The sequence below is a fragment of the Myotis brandtii genome, unplaced genomic scaffold (genome assembly GCF_000412655.1).
Source record: "Myotis brandtii unplaced genomic scaffold, ASM41265v1 scaffold268, whole genome shotgun sequence".
In the NCBI taxonomy this organism is placed as follows: Eukaryota; Metazoa; Chordata; class Mammalia; order Chiroptera; family Vespertilionidae; genus Myotis; species Myotis brandtii.
The window spans coordinates 3274159-3287504 of NW_005360187.1; the positions used below are offsets into that span (position 1 = coordinate 3274159).

General features: G+C 41.8%; 1 protein-coding gene across 6 annotated transcripts in view; it reads left to right on the forward strand.

Annotated features, from left to right (window-relative positions):
* The first annotated feature begins 285 nt into the window (after positions 1 to 285).
* PXK (PX domain containing serine/threonine kinase) overlaps positions 286 to 13346 on the forward strand; it is a 50179-nt gene continuing 37118 nt past the window's right edge. For all 6 annotated transcript variants that reach the window (XM_014541369.1, XM_014541370.1, XM_014541371.1 and 3 more), the window contains exons 1-3: positions 286 to 336; positions 3082 to 3129; positions 12293 to 12479. In XM_014541369.1, coding sequence (XP_014396855.1) covers positions 12341 to 12479 — 139 coding nt within the window. In that variant the 5' untranslated portion in view covers positions 286 to 336; positions 3082 to 3129; positions 12293 to 12340. The remainder of the gene's footprint in view (positions 337 to 3081; positions 3130 to 12292; positions 12480 to 13346) is intronic.

A 13346-nucleotide genomic window follows, 5' to 3' on the forward strand; every position in this document is an offset into this window, starting at 1 on the left:
TGATTTGGATGTCTTATAAATGAGGCTCTTTTGCAACTATAATCGTGGATTTGTCAGTTCTTCTTTCATTTCTCTTAGTTTTTGCTTCACATATTTTGCATCTCTGGTGTTTGGTGCATACACATTTAAAATTGCCATGTCTTGCTGGTAGATTACCCTTTTATCTTTACATAATGTCCCTGTCTGTCTCTAGTAATTTTCTTTGAAGTCTATCTGATATTTTCACTTATTTTTTATCTTCTGATTTGGATGTCTTATAAATGAGGCTCTTTTTTTTTTTTTTAGGAGTATATCATTCGGGTTCAAAGAGGAATTTCTGTAGAAAACAGCTGGCAGGTAAGCATTTGTGTGTGTGTGTCATTAGAAAAGTGTTTTAAACTTTTCAACAAAATTCTGACTGTGGCATCTAAAAATCTGGAAAAATGGAAACACGCATAAATATAAATCATATTTCTTTTAGATATAAATCTTTAGCTTAAAAAAATCTTTGTTATTGAAAGTATTACATATGTCCCCTTTTCCCCCCAGTGACTCCCTCCAGCCCGCCCCTGGATCTTTAGCTTTTAGACATATATTATAAAAGGCTTTTCTATTGCCAGTTATTTGGTTTAGTTTGTATATGATATTACCATGGAGAGTGTCTAGGACTTTGTTCTCTGGCTAGACCCAAAGTAGAATAGGCAAGTTACTTGTTTTGTTCCTAGTAGTTAAAACCTCATCCTGCAGCCTTGGTTTGGGTGGGGAAATTAGGGTTCAGTCCACCAGGTGGGCAGGTGAGAAAGTGCCCTAGACATTATACAGTTTGGACACTGCATTTCATGGACTCCCGAGTTCACTCATGGGCAATTTCTAGTGCTGGTTCCCTCATGGTGTGGCTCTGTTTTCCTCAGTGGTGGCCTCAGAGAGAGAACTTCCTGCGTAGATCTAGAGGTCTTTCCAGTTGACTTGCAGAGGGTGGCTCAATTCTGTGTGGAAGCCATTTCTTCCCATCTCCCATCTTACCTTGTCCTTCACAGCCCAGCTTGACTCTTACCTCTGTTAAAGAACACAATTCAACAGAGTAAATTCGAAGTCCTCATTGGCTTTATTAAGTGGTTTGTGAACTGGGCAGCATCCCATCTAGTAACTAGAGAAGTGCTCCGATGAGATGTACAAAATAGGAGGTTCTTATAGGCACAAGGTGGCCAGGACTAAGTTAAAAGAATGGATTATTTCAGGCAAGGACACCTTTTCTTAGGGGAAGGCTGGGTCTTATCAGGCGGATTACCTCACCACTGTCGATCAGGCAATTTCAGACTGAGTGATTTAAAATTCCACTCCTGGGCCCTGGCTCAGTTGGTTGTGTTGTCCCATAGGCCAAGGTCACGGGTTTGATTCCCTAGACCTACTGAATTAAATTCTGGGTGGTAGGGTCCTAGGTGACCTCCAGGTAATTCTTCTGCACGTTAACATTTGAGAACCATCAGTAATGGTTGAAGTCAAACTATTCAACAGTAAAATAATTTCTTTCCCAGAGCCTGAAGAGCTAGTAGAATTTGGTGATGGCCTAATCCAGCAATTTTCAACTGGTGTGCCACAAGAATTTTTAAAACATGCTATACCTGACTATTTAGTCAGGGGCACTAACTTATTTTTATTTTATTGATTTTATATATTTATTATTATTATTTTTTTTAGGGGCACTGATTCTGACAACAGTCAATACAACAATAGCCATCTGGTGTGAATGAATCAATATTACACCTTTTTTTTTTTTGTCAAATCGGCAAAATATATTTTTTTTGGTGTGCCGCAGAAATTTAGTAATTAGTTATGTGTGCCATGAGATGAGAAAAGAACATCACTGGCCTAATCAATGGCGTCGGCATAACTAAGAAAGAAGGTATAGACAATGGAAGCTGGACTGTCTGCCCACAGGGGACTGGGAACCTGGGAGAGGTGTGGGCTGTGGGCCCACTGCCTGCAGGTGTGGACCAGTCTCCAGCGTGGTGGGATCTTAATTGGGGGACGTTTTATCCAGTCAAAGATGAAATGGCTTCAAAACTGTCCACCTCCTTAATTTTGATTTTATGTTCAGTAAAACTTTTTCTTTTTTTGGTAAATCATTAAGTCATCTTTCTAGGTGCCTGGTTAATAAGAAAGATATTTAAATGGTGATTTGGGCCCTGACCAGTTTGGCTCAGTGGATAGAGTGCCAGCCTGTGGACTGAGGGGTCCCAGGTTCGATTCTGGTCAAGGGCATATACCTTGCTTGCAGGCACATCCCCAGTAGGGGAGTGTGCAGGAGGCGGCTGATCTATGTTTCTCTCTCATCGATGTTTCTAACTCTCTATCCCTCTCCCTTCCGCTGTGTAAAAAAATCAATAAAATATATTAAAAAATATTTTTATTGATTTTTTAACACAGAGGAAGGGAGAGGGATAGAGAGAGAAACATCCATCAGAGAGAAACATCCACCAGCTGCCTCCTGCACACCCCCTACTGGGGATGGGCCCGCAACCAAGGTATATGCCCTTGACTGGAATCAAACCTGGGACCCTTCAGTCCGCAGGCCGACGTTCTATCCACTCAGTCAAAACAGGCAGGGCTGGTTGTGTGTGTTTTGGGTACATACAAGTCTTCACCAAATTCAAAGAACATTAGCTAACATTTCAGCACCACGGACAGAAGACGGGGGTGTTATTCTTCAAAAGGCCACAAGAGGGCAGCAGAGGATACTTTTCCCAAAGGAATTGCCTGACAGCTTCTTGAAAGCTTTGTGTCATAAGTATGGACGTGCAGACATCAATAAAATATATTAAAAATAATAATAAAAAAATAAAAAATAAATGGTGATTTGCCCTGAAAAGATACATCCTTGCTGTCTCTTACCAGTTGGCGTCTTATGAGTTTGGCTGGCAGTATCCCATGGCCCAGCCGGCTCGGGCACACTGCTAGGCCTGTTTTCTGGGCCTGTAAGTTAAGCAAGTTAAGGACCTTGGTGCCAGTGCCCAGGCTCTTGGATGCCAATAAATACTAAATAAGAAAATGAAAAGAGATGGTCTTTGCTGAATTAAAACACCACTGTCTTGTCTCTTACAGATTATTAGGAGATACAGTGATTTTGATTTGCTGAACAACAGCCTGCAGGTAAGTCTTTTAAAACACTAACGACACACATTGCTTTCTTGAGATGTCTTAGAAACCAGTTGGAAATGGCAATATCGGGAACAAGAAATTAGCAGGTTTCCCTGGCCAATGGAACAGATGTTGTGTGGCTCTAAAAGTGAACTTTTGGGAACAAACGTGATTTACAATAGCGACCCTGTGACTGACTGCGTACCTTTGGGCCACACTGCACCCTTTACCACAGCGATGGGATATGCGTTACCTCCTTTTCTCAGGGCTGGGAGCATTAAATGGATTGCTGGAGTTGTTCTCTTAGAGATGGAGCTGGAACTCCCTCAGGTGCTTTCTCTATACCAGGCTGCATAGTCAGCATTGCAGGTCAACGCTGAGTACTAACTAGAGACTTTTTCGGTGTAACTTTTACTCTTAAATACATAGTTCTAAATCCCTTTGATGTCAATGTCCCTAACTTGGTGGCCATAATGGAAAGAGAGATGAGCTGCAAAGTCTTTGGAAACACAGTCAGTGCTGGTCCTGGAGGGGCTTTAGTACTAAGGGAAATAGTGGCAATTCCACCATGTCTTCTCCTGGCAGATTGGTCTTCACGTGCCATGGATTACTGAACACCATTGGGCTGTGTCATAGCTCAGATTGGACTGGTTACACAAACCCTTTAAACCTGAGCCAGGGCGCTTGGCTTCTTACCAGCTCAGCTGGGAGGTGAAGGACTGCTCCCTTCTTTGGTGAGCTAGCCATCGTCACTTAGTCGGAGTGACCTCTGGTCCTGTCCAGAAAGGACAGGACTGCTGGCTGGGAGGGAGCATAATGCTTCCTTTCCATCCAAAGGCCATGTTGAAGCACGTGTCGCGTCCACACTGTGACATTATTTACAACACCGCTCAAAGTTTGACTGTCTTATTTGCCTTGTGGTAGGGTTGGCCTGAGTATCTGCAAGCCTTTATGTAATTGCCATATGGCCATGCACTTGACACATGTTGTGAAAGTATGACTGTCTTATTTGCCTTGAGGTAAGGGTGGCCTGAGTATCTGCAAGCCTTGTAATTGCCATATGGCCATGCACTTGACACATGTTGTCTTTTTAAATTTTAATTATAGTATGACCAATTTAAATCTCCAAATAGAATATTGGCAGAGATTGAATTCTCCTCGTAGCTGGGCTTAGTTGGTTTCCTATATGGATTTTAATAGCATATTATTTGCTGTAAGACAAAAAGCTGGGCCTGAATGACACTGTAGATAAGGCACCAACCAATGTGCAGTTCATTCCAGCGTGGATTGTCTCCCAACCCTTCTAGACAGCCCCACGGTGGGGTGAGCATTTGAGGGTTAACATTGAGCCTACTGTGTGTCTTTACCTTTATGAACAAGTTTTAAGGAAGGGGGAGTCATCTTTGTACAGTATTATTCATCCAGGGCTGAGTAAGAGTTGTGGGAGAAATATTTCTCAAATTGAAATTGCCCAGGCCCAGCCCCTAAGAATGGGGGTGGGGAAGAGGGTTTTATCTCCTCTTTGGAGATATAAGGTTGAATATCTGTTACTATTTAATTATGGCCTTTTTAATATAATAGAGCTTTATTTTTTGCTTCAGTGTAGTTTTCCCTTTTAAAATGGATACTTTCTACGTGCATCTTATTTTAAATGCAAATATTCATGTGTATTGATGTTGGCTTGTGTTGGGCAGGATATGGCCAGACAGCATTTCAAGTGGGAGGTTTTTCTGGATCCAAGTAAACAAACAGAAGAAAGTACATACAGCTTTTTGGCAACAAAATACTTTCAAAACAGCCTCTATAAAACAGACCCAAAGTATTCCAAAACCACAGACTAAAACTGTGACCATGATTTTCAGTGTCTGATTACCCTTCTGACAGATAATGAGTTCCTGCTGAAGAGAGAGAAATATAATATACACAGAGTTGTCTTGAGTTCAATAGGAAAAATGCCTGAGTGAAAAGAAAAGCAGGATGTAAAATTACACATGCAGAAGAATTTAATTACATGAAATGTTTAGAAAAAAGATTGGAAGGACATATGCCAAAATGTTAACCATGGTGAACCCAGGTGGTAGGATTATGGGTTATGTTTTTTTTCTGGTTCTTTATACTGTTCTGTACTTTCAAAGTTCTCTATAAACAAGCACATGTAACCAAAAAAAAAAAAAAACCACCAAAAAAAACCACAGAAAAAAGCTGCACTTCCCCACTTTATATAGTGAGCATATTTGTGGTAATAGTGAAGAAAAATCACCACCATATTTTAAAGTCAATATCAAGTTAGTGATCATCTAGGGCAGCAGTTTTCAACTGGTGGGCCACAAGAATTTTTTAAAAAATATATTTTTATTTATTTCAGAGAGGAAGGGAGAAGGAGAGGGAAAGAGAGAGATAGAGAGAAACATTGATGTGAGAGAGAAACATTCATCAGTTGCCTCCTGCATGCAACCTGACCGGGGATCGAACCCACAACCTGGGCATGTGCCCTGACTGGGAATCACACCAGCAACCTTTTGGTGTATGGACAATGCTCAACCAACTGAGCCACACTAGCCAGGGCTCTGCAAGAATTTTTAAAACATGCAATACCTGACTGTTTAGTCAAGGGCACTGACCTCTTTCCCTTTGTCAAATTAAAAAATGACAACAGCCAACACAACAATAGCTGTCCGATGTGAATGAATCAAAATTATATCTATTATTTTTTGGCAGATCAGCAGAAAATACGTTTTTTTGTTGTGCTGCAGAATTTTTGTAATTAGTTTGTGTGCCATGAGATGGAAAAGGTGGAAAATTGCTTATCTAGGAAGACAGCATACCAGAAGGAACAGGAATAAAGCAGGAGTTAAAATGACAGGAACTGGGTAGGGAACCCTCAGCCGTGGGAAGGGACCCAGGCTCTGTCCTCTACCACCTCAGGTTACTCTCCTCTCTTGGCCCTCACTGCCCCCTCTGAACTGGAAGGTTGAACCAGGTGACTTCTCAGGTCTGTTGTAGCACAAAAGGTTTGTTATTTGAATTTTACTGCCCATTGCTCACATAGGAGAGACTCCCCTTTATACACTAAGGGGAAATTGGGACAAACTAAGGCGCTGTTGAGAGTGTAGCAATTCCTAGAATATTCATGGGGATATGCTTGAAGGCATTGTGTAGATTTTTAAAATCTGATACCGGAAGTGAGAGATTAACATTCAGAGTTTGAAGGTTTTCCCTCCAGACAAAAGTTAGTTTTCTTGAAACTGTAATATAATTTATCATATAATTTAGAGGCTTCTCCTAGCCTAGCATGGGACAGATTCTGGGTTTTAGACCCCATTTTGGCGATCATCTCCCATGAGCATTGTCACTCTGCAGGTGTTATGAATGGAAATTTGCGGGACTTCTCTGCTGCCTTTCTTGTTCCCTTTCCCTTATACAAGGAACTCAAGAAGGAGTCCACAAGGCACATTAAAGAGGAAAGCGATGGAAAATGGGATGTTGGGGGGTCAGGGCTTTGAGCCACCAATGTGGAGGTTTCTAGGAAATTGCTGGCTTAGTGATTTTGTCACCAATGTTAGTGTCTCTCTCCCTCCCTTCTAATTAGTCAGTGGTGTTCTAAACTTTATGTGCTGAGATTGGAAAGCATTTTAGAAATTCTAGGAGAAAACGGAAAGAGAAAATAAGTCTCTTAAATGCTAATCTTTTTTAAAAGACAAGATTTAAAAATAACACACACATTGCATAGTTTTAGTACTTTTAGGAATATTTTTTGTGAGATCTTACACTGGGGCAGGAAAACACCTCCAGTATGTCCAGCAGACTGACATAGCAGGGACACTGTGATCGCAGCTGCTGGCAAAGGACTTTGTTACCCAATGATTTAGAAGAGCTGATGGTTTGCTGGGCAGATCAATACATTTTCCTAAAGTGAAACGAAGCTTGAAAAAATAGATTGGTTGAAGCTTGGAGGCCACAAAGTTTGAAATAGATACAGTATCAAATTCATTCTCACATCCCCACCATGAATGAAAAATAACCCTACTGAGGTTTGAATCGGATATGAGGTGTCTCTCCATTCTGAGATGTGGGATTCTCCTGGGTACACTGTTGGTCAGGTACCCAGTGCAGGCAAATGTGCTGATACCTGTTAATGGCATTTAAAAAAAGTCCTTGCTGTGTATATGATCAGCTTGATAAGCAAAAAGGGTTTCCTTTTCCTTTTTTTAATTGAAAAAAAGTAATAGTTGAGCAATGTAATAATTTCATAGTATAGAAATAAAAATTAATTGACCAACCCACTCCCAGTGGTAGGCATTCTCAAGCAGGTGGTATGAGTCATTTTAGACATTTATTGAGCATATATATCGATATCCTGAGTGAGTGCACACACACATACACACACCAGATTATATTCTGCAACTTAATTTATTGAGAGTCTTAAAAAGAAAGAAATCAGTCGTGTTTTCAGTAATGTATTACCTTTGATTACCCTTCATTACTTAATGCTCCTGAAAACATAATAAAGTATGGCTTAGATGTATACCTGCTGAGTGATGTGCTTTCTTCATTAGTGTGATTTTTATTCAGCTACTAAAGAAACTGCTCTTAGGTAAAGCCTCATTGTGTGCCTTCAGTCCACAGGCCGACTCTCTATCCACTGAGCCAAACCGGTTAGGGCTATTGAGAGTCTTAAAAAGAAAGAAATCAGTTGTGTTTTCAGTAATGTATTACCTTTGATTACCCTTCATTACTTAATGCTCCTGAAAACATAATAAAGTAACTGGCTTAGATGTATACCTGCTGAGTGATGTGCTTTCTTCATTAGTGTGATTTTTATTCAGCTACTAAAGAAACTGCTCTTAGGTAAAGCCTCATTGTGTGAATAAGGAAAACAACCTGCAGTGTGTGTCTTACCGGTAGTGAATTATGCCACAGTACAAAATTCACTCTAAATGTGCCCTGCCGTACTTTCTTAGTTGGAGAAATAGGCAATTTGGAATTGTCAGGCAACCTTTTCATCTTGTCCAATATCAAGTTCAAGGTCTTCATTGTTATTTGAAAAATACAGAGTGGAACAGGCTAAGTTAGGTTTGCCCACATGGGTGGTTTAGATTACAGCCTTGTCTGAATTCAGGACAGCCTTCTCTTTAGACCTTCCCCTCAGTCAGTACACATGCCACTGGCACTGCCCTAATGTAAGCACAAGTGTAGAATAGCACTACTCTTCAAAAGTGATTTTACTCATTCAATTAAGATATTAATCTGACGCTTTGTTTTTTAAGTTTGAAAAATAGACTTTAAAGTTCTAAGTGATCTGGAAAATGATAGTATGTTGAGTACCTGTATTTATTTTTCTCCTCTCCCAAAGCCACCCTTAAACAGTAAATTGTCTGATACACACACACACACACACACACACACCTCAAGGACAAATAGGAGAGGAGAAAACTACAACAAAACATTTGAAACTGAAAATCCAGTGGATGAGAACTAACCAATTAATCAGGTATGGGAAGGCAGAATTCTGACATGGGGGGTGAATTACCCCACTGGGTCCAATTTACACACAGAACCTCCACAAGTTTTAGCAGTTGACATTACAGGTGCTGCCTCCGGTGTGGGCCAAGGTCAAGCTAGAATCAGGAGTTGAAAGTATGTTTAAGAAGCAGTCAGGTCCACAAATCTTCCCCATCTGAGCAACTTACACCTGCCCTTCTCGCTCCAGCAGAAAACAGGAAGTTTATTCCCAGGAGAGGTCAGAACAGTTTTTGGACTGGAGAATGTAGGCACAGTTGAAAATATTTACATAATAAACAGGTGCAGGGACCCCAGCACCCAACCCTCCTCCGCTCCCCAGCTGCCTTCTTCCTCTCGGCTCCCAGAATCCTGGCACTTACACCTTCTGGGTAGGAGGCCGGAAGATTCTTTTGAGGGGTCTGCCCAGCCTAAGAGGAAAGAGCTAAAGACTCAGACTAAACACTAAGGTCACACGTTCTCCCAGTGAAACAGCTGAGTGAGGTCATGTGCTACAGTAAAGCCCGCAGCAGACAAGCCCCGCCCCTCACCCAGAGCTTCAAGTCAGCTTTGGGTGCCCTCTCTTAAATATGAGCAGACACTTTTAACATGAAAGATAACAACCAAATCAAACAGGAAAAAAAATAAAAAAGAATAAGGAAGCAGAATATATGCAGTAAGAACATTTCAGCCCTAGCCAGTTTGGTTCAGTGGATAGAACATTGGCCTACGGACTGGAGGGTCCCAGGTTCGATTCTGGTCAAGGGCACAGGCGCAGGTTGCGGGCTCGACCCCCAATCGGGGGCCTGCAAAAGGCAGCCAATCATTGTAGGAGGCAGCTGATCAATGATTCTCATCATTGATGTTTCTATCTGTCTCTCCCTCTCCCTTCCTCTCTGAAATCAATAAAAAATATGTATTAAAAAAGAAGAAGAACATTCAGGCACTTCAGAAAAATTCTTTTATAATTTCAGAGAGATAAGAAATTGTATTACATTCAGGATGCTATTTGGGGGCAGGGAGAAAAGAGTGCTTAAAAATAAAAATGATAATAGTAGAAATCAAAACTCTTTAGAAGGGCTGAAAAATAAAGGAAATATCCCAGAAAACTTTTTCAGTAGGAAAAAAAAAAGGTTAACAAAAGTGGAAAATAGGAGAGAAAAGATAAGAATAGAGGATTAGCCCAGAAGGTCCAATATTGGAAAACAGAAATTCCGAGGAAGAAAAGCAAAGGGCATGGAGGGGAAGGAGTAATGCCGTGATACAGGAAAACACCAAAGAATGTAAGAGTATTAGCGGTGTTGGCTTCTAGAAGGAAAGGGCCGAGCACTCAGCAGAGAGAAGAAGGTAGGCCCACATGAAGGCGCATGGAATTCACAAACTGAAGTCAAAGAGACAATCCTAAAAGCTCATACAGAGAGGGAAAAACAAAACAGAATCTGGAATTCTGAACCTTTAGCAGCACCAGAAACCAGACGACAATTGTTATGCAAGGAGGTCAGATCTCAGCGATTCCAAAGAAATAACCCAGAGGACTGGCTGTGAAAGACATGGGTTTATGAGGACTTGCATGCGCCCCAGTGGTGGCTGGCTGGCTGGTGAGGTTTCCTGCAGCACAGGCTTAAAGCACACGGGGCATGGCGGGTGGGGGGGCCCCTAGCTGTTTCTCTGCAGTAGTTTACAGAGACAATTGTTATGCAAGGAGGTCAGACCTCAGCGTACTGCTTGCCGATTCCAAAGAAATAACCCAGAGGCCTGGCTGTGAAAGACATGGGTTTATGAGGACTTGCATGCTCCCCAGTGGTGGCTGGCTGGCTGGTGAGGTTTCCTGCAGCACAGGCTTTCTCAGCACCGGGCAATACAGAGTAAGAAAGCAAAGCACACGGGGCATGGGGGGTGGGGGGGGGCCCCTAGCTGTTTCTCTGCAGTAGTTTACAGTCCAGGTTCACATATAGAAGCAGTTTCTCTTTGGCCATGTCTTGACCGAGGAGCTGGCCAGGCTCCCGGGCCAGTCCCACAGCACCCTTACAGATGGCCTCCACTGTATTCCCACAGGGGGGAGGGGGAGTTGGAGCTTGGAAAGGGGCCCATGTTCTCACATACCAGACAACAATAAAGTTTTCTTTAATCATTGACAGAATTACATATGTCCCCCCACTTACCCCCTCTTTGCACCTCTCCACCCAGCCCCCTGTCCCACCCCAGGCCTTCATCACACTATTGTCTATGTCCACGGGCTATACATAAACAGTATGCATGTAAGCTCTTTAGTTAATTTCTTCCCACCCCCTCCTCCCCCTCCTCTATGAGATCTTTCAGTCTGTTCTATGCGTCAATAAAGTAATGCTTAGGCCATCGTGGCTCAGTGGTTGAGCATCAACCGATGAACCAGGTTGTGGCTCGTTTTCCGATCAAGGCATATGCCCGGGTTGTGGGCTCAATCCCCAGTGTGGGGCATGCAGGAGGCAGCCGATCAATGATTCTCTCTCATCATTGATGTTTCTCTTTCTCTCCCTTCCTCTCTGAAATCAATAATAATAATATAAACATATATATATATATTAAATGTTCTCTTTAAAAAAAAAAGAAAAAAAAGAAGAAAGTAATGCTTAAAAATTCTGAAGAAAAAATATTTTTAACTTAGAATTCCACATCAAGACTTGCTATCAATCAAGTGTGAGGGTAGAGGAAAGACAGATTTAGACACGCAAGTTTTCAAAAACTTGTCCCCCTTTTAGGAAGTCTACAGAGGATATCGCTACCAAAAATCGGGAATATCTAAGAAAAAGGGTGGCTGTGGAAAGGGGGTCAGCAGGAGGGAGGCGCATGTGCCTCCAGCATGGTGGTGAAGGGAGGGCCCGGGATGCCAGCTCTGCAGGAGGTGTAGGGACCCTCAGTCCTGCCCGGAGCAGGTTGGTGGGTTCTGGAAGGTACTTCTCAGGGAGATGAAATCGATGCATCTCTGCATGTGAATGTGTTGAGAAAAGGCATAGCCAGAGAGTTCGAAGTTGAATAGAAAACCAAGAAATAGAAAGGAAGCATGTTAGCACAGTAGGCATGGCATTTGGGCTCCGTTGTGAATATCATTACCTAATGTAAACATGAGTACTGCACTATAGCGTTGTATCTATATTGGAAGGATTAGGAACAGGGTGTGTGTTGGGGGGCCGGGGCGGGGGTGAGGTCAGGATAGTGAAAGAACTTAATCCTCATTTTCCATGATAAGAAACTTATAGATAATTCCTAAAAATGAAAAATCAAGACATAACAATTTCAACATTCCCCAATGCCAAACGATTGGCTGGAAGAATTGAACATGGATGTCTTCGGGGTTTGGGAAACAGATATGTCATCTGGTGTTGAGGGTGGTGGGGGGGAATGTCATGAGACTGTGAATAATAATACAAGAACTATTTGACTCTTGAAATTACATTCATATGTAAGGTTGATAAAAAGAAAAACACTTTTTAAAAATCAAGTTTTATAGTTGCTATGCTTAATGCAATATTTTATGAATTCTAAGATGCATAGATTTTTCACATTTTCATATCATTAAAATTAGGATGCATCTTAACATCTGTGGTGTCTTAGACTTAATGCAATACAATGGCTCAGGATTCTGGTATTATTTCTCATTTGGGAATGACTGAGTATAATCCTTTTTTCTTAATTAAAGATTGCAGGCCTAAGTCTACCTCTTCCTCCCAAGAAATTGATTGGTAACATGGATCGTGAATTCATAGCCGAGAGGCAGAAAGGTCTCCAGAACTATCTCAACGTTATCACCACAAATCACATCTTGTCTAATTGTGAGCTGGTTAAGAAATTTTTAGATCCAAACAACTATTCTGCAAACTACACTGGTAAGCAGAGGGATCTGTGCTTTGCTAGAGATAAAACATGTGGGAGAAACTCTATTTCCAAATGGGAGGATGTGTGTATTTGTTATAGGGCATTATTCATTTACTAATTCTTGCCTGATTGTAATTTACTGAAATGTATAAAAAGAAGTTAATTACTTCTAACATGTTTGTAATGTCTGCACAGAAAAATCTGGAAGAGAAGTTATTGTGTCTGTGTCCTTACAGTCTTGTCTTTGTTAACTTCCCTGACAGACGAGAGAGTAAAGAAGCCATGGTAATCTGTACAGTGATCAATTGGTTTGTCTTTGGCTCCATTTTTGTATTTATAGCTATACAGTGTGTCTGGTTTTTCTCAGAATTACTTAACAAAACAGTTCGGAAGGGTCCTCCCTGTGTTCCCAGTCGTTCACCAAGATCGACTCAGTGCAGAGCATAAGGAGGAGATCGCTCCCCTGGACCAGGCGGCAGCCAGGGACCGAGGTGGGAAGGGTACCGATTCCACACAAAGCTGACATCACTAACCTAAGCCTGGTGTCCGCCCAATGGGTGGTTAAATATTGAATTCACTCTGCGTGGCCTTGAAGAAACCAATGGAGACCATTGTAGAACTGAGCTAAGATTAGAATTCAGATGACTTGTTAGAGCTAAATCACACTTAGAGTCTTTCTAAATGGAACTCTGGGTGTTATTTATAGATTGTTTACATGCTACTTTTTAGGTGCTCAAAACACTAGTTTTGAAGCAATTCGAGGAGGGCACCTTCATTCCTGTTTCAGAGAGAGGGAAGTAGAGGCCTGCTTGTCAGGCACCAAGCTTTTCTGCACAGCAGACTCACTGGGGAGCCTCACAGAACCTGACGCCCAGCTG